The 10,000-nt window shown below is 48.4% G+C and overlaps 1 protein-coding gene across 1 annotated transcript in view; it reads right to left on the reverse strand.

Annotated features, from left to right (window-relative positions):
* Positions 1-136, reverse strand: part of chrd (chordin) — a 13,379-nt gene extending 13,243 nt beyond the window's left edge. Inside the window, exon 1 of the mRNA XM_034549060.1 lies at positions 1-136. This exon is cut by the window's left edge and continues 18 nt beyond it. Within this exon, the coding sequence (XP_034404951.1) occupies positions 1-136 (136 nt within the window).
* Between the last annotated feature and the right edge of the window lie 9,864 nt (positions 137-10,000).

Consider the following 10,000-nt stretch of genomic DNA (forward strand, 5'->3'; position numbering starts at 1 on the left):
GCAGCGCTTCTCTCTCCGACTGGATGGGCAGCGAGGACGACTTGAGTCGCGAGGCCGCCGCTCCGGTTTGGTGCAGCCACGCGCAGCTCAGCGCGCACAGCAGGCAGCGCAGCGCGCGGGCAGCCAGCAGTAGCATCACACGCCCCCCCACCCACCCCAAAAGAAACAAGAAGCTTTCCCCTCTCTCCGGACGGTCTCGCCTCACGAATCGAGCGCTTCACGGAGGAACTTTTAAACTTTTTTAAAGTCTCCACGCGGCTGAGTCACACACCGCCTGACGCGCGCGGGTCCTCCTGCCGTCCGAGTGTCTGAGGAGGTTTTTTTTTTTAATTTTAATTTAATTTAATTGAATTCCAGCCGTGAGAGTCGCGTGTCTCTCCTCAGTACCGGCAGCCTCCTCAGAGTCCCGTCCCGCTCTGCTTTATAGCCCGCTGCCCTGACAGCTTGAAGCGGCCGCCGGGAGGAGGAGGAAGGGGGGGCGGGGGGGGCGATGGGTGGGGGGTGGGGGTGGTGATGGAAAAGGGAAATCAACGCCCCTATCAATTCACTCAGGCTAAAGACATGGAAATGAGTCTGGATCGTTTTATTGGCTGGATACAAAACTTCCATAACACTGTTTTTTTGTTTTTTTTTTATCCCCAAACTCGTATTAAATATTAAATAAATAATAGAGTTTATTGGCATGTTGCATTTAGGTGTGTATGTAAAGTATATGACTGCAAACAAAAACAAAAAACTATTAAAATCCACTAAATATATATTGATTTACATGGAAAAGAGATCTTTCATTTATTTTAACTTGTTATTCCATTTGTTATAAATTTATTTTACTTTTGATATATTTGTTTTTTTAGCTTTTAGGGTTTACTTTCATTTTTATTTATTTTTTATTATTCTTGTTATTATTATTATCATCAACGTGGTGGCCATTGGCACCAAATGCCCCCTCATTTATTTGTATATATGTGTGTGTGTCTGATGTGGCCCCCGTATAGCCGACTCTCAGTCGGCGCTCCCGTGGAGAGAAATGTGTGAATGTCCAGATCATGTACAGTCAGGAATGTGTGTGTGTGTGTGTGTGTGTGTGTGTGTGTGTGCCTGCATGGGTTCCTGGCTGCACCGTCTTATTTTCTCACGTGTGTTTGGAGCGGAGACCTAAGTGACTTAACAGAAACAAATGAAAATAGTTGGAATACCTGGAGGCAGCCCGTTTCCATTCGTCCTGGCCATCTGCACCTCCATCCCGTCTCAGACTGATTCTTTTTTGGCCCCCGATGCGCACGCATGGCAGGTGCCAAAAAACAAAAAAACAAAGCCTCAAATACTTGAAACAACATCGACAACAAGTTAAATTTATTAGGGGCCTTTTCGGGATCTGGGAAACGTTCCCGTGGAGCAGAGCGGAGCCATGTTGAGCAACGGTCCGGCTCTTATCGGTCCCTCGGGGGCCCCGAATAAACCGCGGCTCAAGGTTACATGTAGAGGTGCTCGCCGGCTAATTTATTTCACAGAGTTCAGCAAAGGTCACGTATACACGGCTGGGAATGTTTGATAATGAGTTTGAAGAGAACTTTCTCAAATTAGTGCCTTTTTCCAGTGAGAAAAAAAGCTCTTAACGTTGCTGCTTGAGGCCATCAAACGTCTCCAAACTCCAGTAAATAGAACACAATAGAAATGTATTTAATTGTTATTGTCACATTTGTGTTTCTGTGTCAACACCGAGACTATAAACTGCGTGTCATGCGCACTAAAAAACGTGCTGAATGTGATCCGTTTTGTGCCCAAAGGCGCAGGGCGAGGTGCGAGCAGCGCGAGGTGTCACCTTTACGCATGTGGCACACAATGTGGCCCCTGTGGGAGCCACTTCCACCCGGGTGTGGGGATTCACGCCGGACCCCCCCCCCCCACCCTCCCTCCCCACAGCAGCAACGAGAGTCGATGATGGCCCTATTTACACTTCATCATCGGGTGATAAGCGACACCGTTCTTCTTCGTGCGCTGCACACGGTGATTCATTAGGAGGACCGGAAGGCGGAGTGTCTATTGGGAGCTGTAACACAAAACCAGTCCAGTCGTGTAGCCTCGCTGGGAGGATGACGTCAGAGGTGTGTGTGTGTGTGCGCGTGTGCGTGTGTGTGCTTGTTTGTTGCATATTGGAGGCGCATGTTTGGAAAACGGACACGATGTTCTCTTAATTTCTGATTTCATTACTTCCAGACAGTGTATGACACAAACATAAAAATGATATTATGTTACAATGTCCCCCCCGGCATGTTAATAAACTATATTATGAAGGAATTTAAAAGTGTTCTAGTCATGTTTTACTTTTATTCTGGTGGGCAAACGAGACAGATTTCGGAATTTTTTGGATGCCCCGAAAAAAATAGAAGCAAACCGATTATTATTCATTATTATTATTAAACATGGAGGTTTAGAGATTATTTGACATGTTTTATATTCACATTTGTTAGCTTTTAGCTATTAATTTAACCGTTTGTCATGTGTTCGGTTCCATGATCCCTGAACTCCTCTGAGCTGTGTCGATTTATGGGGTTATAATCTAATTATCACAGATGAATATTCTTAATAAAAAAAAGAAGGAACAGTGAGAATGAACTCAGAATCTCCAGAAAATCATCAGAGCCCAAATGTCAGCTGGTTTAAGACTCAAATAGAACCTTTTACTTTCTATTTATTATTCATTTGGAGGTTTCTGGATGCGGCGGTATGAAACACATGAGACATCGTGTGTGTGCGTGTGTGTGTGTGTGTGTGTGTGTGTGCGTGTGTGTGTGTGTGTGTGTGTGCGTGTGTGTGTGTGTGTGTGTGTGTGTGTGTGTGTGTGTGTGTGTGTGTGTGTGTGTGTGTGGGTGCTCGGCTCTCCATCACCGCGCTGTGTATTTGCCGTTGTTTGTCAGACGCGTCCCGGCTCGCGGGTCATAAATGCGGATTGTTTAACAGTATCACCCCCCCCCCCCCACACCCCCCTTAATCTGTCTGCCTTGACTACACAGAGCGCACACACACACACACACTCACTGGGGACCGCATCCTGTTTGCTGGTCGGACTGGGAGGTGTGAATATTCAACCATGAGAGCTATGATAGCCTGGCAGATGTGCCCCTCTCTCTCTTTCTCCCTGTCTCACACACACACACACACACACACACACACACACACGTACACACACGCGCACACACCACCTGTTCCTCATCACATGGAGGCTTACTGCACCAACGGGCATGGCATGTTTCGCCCTCATGCCTCCACAATGAGACTTAAATAAGCGTGTGATTTGTTTACGAGAAAAAAAGGAAAAAAAGAATACAAACATGATTAAAAGGAATCCCATACACGGCTCCCCCAGAATGCACTCTGTTTTTTAAAGTGGCATGACCCCCACCCCCCCTTCCAATCAGTTGCATCTCAAAAGACCTCAATTATCTGACTCATGTCCTGTTGCATTCCTAATTCATGTCCTTGCATCATAGGCAGACATCTCAGGAGGGAACTCACTCTATTCTCTTTCCTTAAAAAAGAAAAGAAAAGAGAGAGAGAGAGATCAAGAGAAGTGCGTTGCATCCACTGCAGGGCCCCGTGAGGGTGCGCGCGGCGCTCCGTCCCGTCTCTGTCATGCTGATGCCCATCATGATGCTAATACGGGGCTCGGTTGTGACGCTAATGCTGCGCCCACTGTATGCAAATGGCGCAGTCTTCATAGAGAGGCCGCAGATGTTTATTCATATGCACACCAACGGAATCAAAGTGCATGACGCATGCGCGTGGAGAGTGCGCGCGGACCTGCGTCTCGTCTCCTCTCGCCATCACTGATTTCTTGAGGCAATAATTACTGGAGGCAATTAACGGGCAGAAGCCCCCCCCCCCCCCCCCCCCCCGCACCGGCTCTGGTGGCTGCGGGGTGTTTGGGGGTGTTCGGTTTATTTTGACACCTCGCGGATGATTACAGGGTGAAGCCTGCCGTCATTTAGCTGCCAATAAAGAGCTTTCATTTGGGGAGGAAAAGGTTCTTCGTGCTGCATGTGGAGTCATATCTGTGTGGGAACTCTGTGCTCGGGTGCAACATGGATAATACAAATAAAACACGACAAAAGATGTATTAATAACGAGTCTTGAGATCACCTAGAGTACAACTAGAATATCAGAATCCTTTATTCAAATCCCTGACTTCAGTAAAAAGGAGCATTTCACATTTAAATACTTACACAGTAAAAGTACACACATATTATCAGCAAAATAATATTAAAAGTATAAAAATAAGTTATTTATTATTGCGCAGGATCTGTTATTTTATAGTATTATTATACATTGTCATTGCATTAAAGTGTTTTGCTGTTATTCAATGCATTGTAATTTATACCTTTCATTTTGGAGGTAATCTTTAGAAACACATAGTGGAGTATAAAGAATAATATCTCTCTCTGAAATGTATAAAAATGAAGTATTGAGTGACACAGAATGCAAATACTCAAGGGCCTCCACACTGGGCTTGAATACAGTACTTGAGTAGATTAATTCCACCATTAGCACGCAATTAAAAAAATCCAATAATTCCCTTTGAAATGTAGCGGAGCAGAAGCATAAAGAAGAGGATGCTCTTTGATCAACGGCTCGGCAATTCAGAGTGAGTACACGAGGCATCGAAAGGCATCAAGACGAGACAAAAGACACGTAAATGAAAGAGGTGAAATAAGATTAAAATAAATAAACAGATAATACAGTTCAGTGCAAGATGTGAATAACACATTGAAGAAGCATAATATGGAAATACTCAAGGCCCACGTACTGGAGTACATGCTAACACATGGCACAACGAGTGTTATCATCCTGGAAAACTCTCTCCCTCTCTCTCTCCCTCTCTCCCTCTCCCTCTCTCTCTCTCCCTCCCTCCCTCCCTCTCTCCCTCTCTCTCTCCCTCTCTCTCTCAGGCTCTTTGAAATCTGCATCACCTCCCTCTCATTTCTGTTTACAAGAGTCAAATTGCTTCCACACACTTTATTCCCATAAAGCAGATAGATCTGCAGAGGGTGCCGCGCCAAAAAAGTGGTCACGGCACATGCCACGTTTTTTTTTTTTTTTTTTTTTACTTCCCCGGTAACCCCCTCCTCCCCCCCCCCCCCCCGTTAAACATCAACAGTCGTGCTGATGAGCGGTCTGAGAGGCGACAGTCTGGCAAGCTTCTCTTTTGACTCACCGGTTATCATCGAGTCTGATTAACTGATTTCGTGCTTGATTGAAATGAGTGATGCTTCGTGGAAAATTGGCCCGGCTCCACGGCTACCAGTCCCCCACCGACGCCCCGCCCCCCTGCGGTGCCACGATACGGACCGATGCTGGCTTTAACTCAAACAACCACAAAGATAGAGGAAATGTCTACGAAGATACACACAGAGATGCAAAACAGCTGCAAAGAGACATACAATGACCACAAAGAGACACAAAGCAACTACGAACGAAACATAACTGCAGTGAGTTCAAAACAACTAAATGTGGCACAAAATGACTGGAGAGAGACACAAAGCACGTAGAAAGACACACACAAATACCACAAAGGGTCACAAAGAGGAAAGAGGAAACGTCTACAAAGATACACAAAGAGATGCAAAACAGATGCATAGAGACAGACAGTAACTACCAAGATACTCATAATGATTAAAAAGAGAAACTCAAAACAACCACAAAGAGTTACACAACGACCATAAAGAGACACAAAACAATCACGGAGAGAAACAAAACTACCATAAAGGGACTCAAAACAACTACAAAGAGACACAGAACAACCACAAAGAGACTCTAAATGACCACAAAGAGACACAAAACAACCACAAAGAGAAACACAATAACTACAAAGAGAAACAAAACAACTACAAAGAGAGACAAAACAACCACAAAGAGACACAACACAACCACAAAGAGAAACAAAACAACTACAAAGAGACACAACACAACCACAAAGAGAAACAAAACAACCACAAAGGGTCTCAAAACAACCACAAAGAGACTTACAATGACCACAAAGAGAAACAAACCAACTTCAAAGAGACACAACACAACCACAAAGAGAAACAAAACAACCACAAAGGGTCTCAAAACAACCACAAAGAGACTTACAATGACCACAAAGAGAAACAAACCAACTTCAAAGAGACACAACACAACCACAAAGAGAAACAAAACAACTACAAAGAGACTTTACAATTGACGATAAAACAACTTTGGCACAAAACAACCACAAAGAGACTCAAAACAACCACAAAGAGACACAAAACCACCTCAAAAAGATGCTTTAAAAATCCCCAATCGTTCTTGGTGTGTTCCTCCTATGGAGGCGGTGGGGCCTTTTGCATGTTTGAGCCCAGGAGTCGAAAACCCCTCAAGTCTAAAAATAAATGAATATATACATATTTTATTCAACATCTGACCACTAAAAGGACTTTGACTGAAAGTGTCACTTTTAATAGTTTCATGTGCCTTCTGACGCGTCTCTATTGCGATGCAGTAACGTGCCATCACCACTTCTAACCTGAGCAGGCTGATCTATTCACAGCTACTGTGCATGAAAGACTGTCGGGAACCTCTCTCTCTCTCTCCCTCTCTCTCTCTCTCCCTCTCTCTCTCCCTCTCTCCCTCATCACCTGCTGTCTTTAATTCATGCATGCTGTTTTCTCTTCCTCCCTCTCTGTTGCGCCGCTCCTCCGTCGCCCCTTTTGAAGTCTTGCAGGAGTCCCTGTGGTTTTCCCCCAAAGGGTCAGAGAAGGGCAGCGTCCTATCGAGAGGCGGGACCGACCCACGTCACCACCTGTCCTCGCCGCTCTGTCGACACCTGCTGGTGTCGCCGCGCTCACACCTCGCCACCTCGCCCCCCCACCGCCGCTCGTACATTGTTTCCTCCTGCTCACACACACACATATGCAGGAACGTGCGGCACCACTACTGTAGGACCCCCCTGCTGTCCGACAAATCAAAAAAAAGCCCACCCTTTCCTCACACTTTCACATGACAGAGGACTCTCTCTGGGACCCGATCCCATGCCAGTGGGGGTTGTTTGGTTGAGAGAGAGAGAGGGGGTGGGGGGGGGCTTGCGTCCTGGGGAGAGAGTCAATTGCAGGTCCGGGGGTCACGCAGAGTTGCGGTGAAGAGGCGGCCGCAAAAAAAGTCCTTCAAGATGAGAAATTAGCTTTTCAAATCACGGGGGGGGGGGGGGGCCGGAGATCAAACCCCCGTGTGTTTCTGGCCTATAGCTCTCCATTAAAGAGCTTCTTATTCGGCAGCCCGGGTTTCCTGTCCCGCCTCTCCGGAGGGGGAGCGTCCCCAGGAGAACCCGGATCTGGATGGGAAGCCCAAGGTGGAGCAGGACGCCGGGCCCGAGCCCGAGTCCGACTCGGCCAGCTCCTCGAACTTCCGTATCGCTTTCCTCACCGACTGGAAGGGGACCTCCCCCCGGCGCCACCGGCCCTCGCCGGCGACGTGGAGTCCCCTGTAGGCCGAGTCCTGACCGAGGAACACGTGGCGGGGGGGCGGGAGGCCGCAGCGGAGCCTCAGCCGCCCGTGGCCCAGGCCCAGAGCCGGGAGCACTCCGGCCGGGTCGAAGCGCGTGGGCAAGGTGGCGAGGTGCTCGCGGGTCAGAGGGTTGTGGAAGCTCAGGGCCCCCCCTCCGATGTTCAGGAAGACCCCGAGGGTCTTGAGCCGAGGCGGGACGGTACGCAGCGGCTCGCGGCTCCCGTCGTACACCGCGCAGAAAGACGAGCCTCGTCTTTCCAGCCACCAGCCGCCAGAACCATCCAGTGGGCTGACACCTGAGAGACAGAAACATATTCACTCTGCACACTTATGGCACTCAGACGCTCAGTTAAAACTGCATTCTCTCTCCTGACCACCAGGGGGCGACTCCTCTGGTTGTATAGAAGTCTATGCTTCATGTGTTAAAACTGCATTCTCTCTCCTGACCACCAGGGGGCGACTCCTCTGGTTGTATAGAAGTCTATGCTTCATGTGTTAAAGCTGCATTCTCTCTCCTGACCACCAGGGGGCGACTCCTCTGGTTGTATAGAAGTCTATGCTTCATGTGTTAAAGCTGCATTCTCTCTCCTGACCACCAGGGGGCGACTCCTCTGGTTGTATAGAAGTCTATGCTTCATGTGTTAAAGCTGTATTCTCTCTCCTGACCACCAGGGGGCGACTCCTCTGGTTGTATAGAAGTCTATATAAATGACTCTACTTCTCTTGATTTATTCCCTCAGTAAACATTGTAAACATGAGTTTTTGGTCTCAATCTCTAGTTTCAAGTCTTCTTCAATACAGCGTGATGTTCATTTAGTACATTATGGTCATTTAGAGTCAAACAGACCATAAAGCAGGGGACGCTTTAGGAGTTAAACACAAGCTCATTTTTCCAATGTTGCTCAACCAACGAGCAACAGCCGAATCACTTGGTGGCACAATATGAGCTATGAAGTTGTGTCCATTGACGTGTGTGTGTGTGCGTGCGTGTGTGTGTGTGTGTGTGTGTGTTGAAACAAGCGCAGTCTTGCTGACTAACAGTGAGGGTTTCTGGAAGCAATAAGCAAGCTGGCAGCCGACCAACTAAAACAAACAGCAGAGATCTCACCGATCTTGTAGACGGAGCTGTTGCAGACGTCCACCTCCCAGTAATACTGTCCTCTAGCGACGGCAACGTCGGCGCAGACCTGGGGGAGGGCCGGCGTGGGCCCGGGGTCAGAGGTCGTCGACGGCCCGGCCTCGTCGTCCGGAGGAGGGCCGACGGGGCTCTCTCCTCGGTAGGTGACGGTGAGGGAGGAGTTGGAAAGATGGAGGGATGGAGGGACGGTTGAAGGGTCCAGAGCAAAACGTAGTCCTGAAATATTTATTAAAGTAATCCAGACAATTATCATGTCATACACGTGCAAGTATATTAGGTGTAGTTATTAGTAGGATTCCTGACCGAAGACGGACCGCTCCATCTCCTCCTCCAGTAGGTCTACGCCGCCCTCTACTGGTGCTACTGGGCAACTGGCAGCGTTGGAGCCTGGGTCAAACGAGGAGAGCGAAGGCAACCCAGAAGGTTTTCATGTTTACAGATCACGTACACAAAGGTTTATTCTGAGAGGCCGGCGGGGGGGCGGGGGGGGGGGGTCGGGGGGCCGGTAGAGACACCGCTAGACTCACCACGTGAAAGGCTCCGGGCTGTCGCGTCACCGGCGGCGTCCCGGCCGTACGAGTTCCCCTAAATACAGAAGGTCGAAATGGAAGACACGTGAATCCAAACCAGGGACACATGTTGCATCGAGTGAAACTAGTACGATAACACGTGCTGTACAGTATAAGTAGCATAAGAAATAGCTGTTGTCCAAAGAGAAATTAGGGAAGCTCCAACTAGTGATGCCGATTCTGGGCTTAAAAAAGAAAATTCCCACATTTTGGGGAAAAAAACTCTCATGCCCGTCCGTGAAGTATGCCGCTACATTTAGCTTAGCTTAGCTTTAGCACAAAGACAGGAAAAGGTGTGGTGGGGGGGGGGGGGGCAGCTAGCTCGGCTCTAGGGAACAAATCCACCTCCCAGCATGCCTAGAGACAATTAATTGATTTATTAATGTGATATATCGAGATATTTCAAGACTTTGTGCTACATGCTAAGGTAAGTTAAGCTAACTGGCTGCTAGCCGTAGCTTTACATCAAATAGATCTAATGTTTAAGAAAGCAAATAAGCTATTGTTATATATATTGTTTTACGGTTTCGGATGCTTCTTCCTCGCCGTTGGTCTCCCCTCCGACCCATGCGGGACTCGGACCAGGATGCAACGGGAGACAGGAAGTGGCAGACGACCAGGTCCGGCACGGCAGCTCCACGGGGTGTCGGCAGCGTGGGCACGGCACCGAGCAGCCCGCCGGGCCGGCGCCGCGGCGGCGAGGCTGACCTGACCGCGTTCCCTCTGCAGCCGCTATACAGCGAGCGCACGTGGCGTGAGAGCACGGCAGCAACAG

The sequence above is a fragment of the Cyclopterus lumpus genome, chromosome 13, assembly GCF_009769545.1.
Source record: "Cyclopterus lumpus isolate fCycLum1 chromosome 13, fCycLum1.pri, whole genome shotgun sequence".
Lineage (NCBI taxonomy): Eukaryota > Metazoa > Chordata > Actinopteri > Perciformes > Cyclopteridae > Cyclopterus > Cyclopterus lumpus.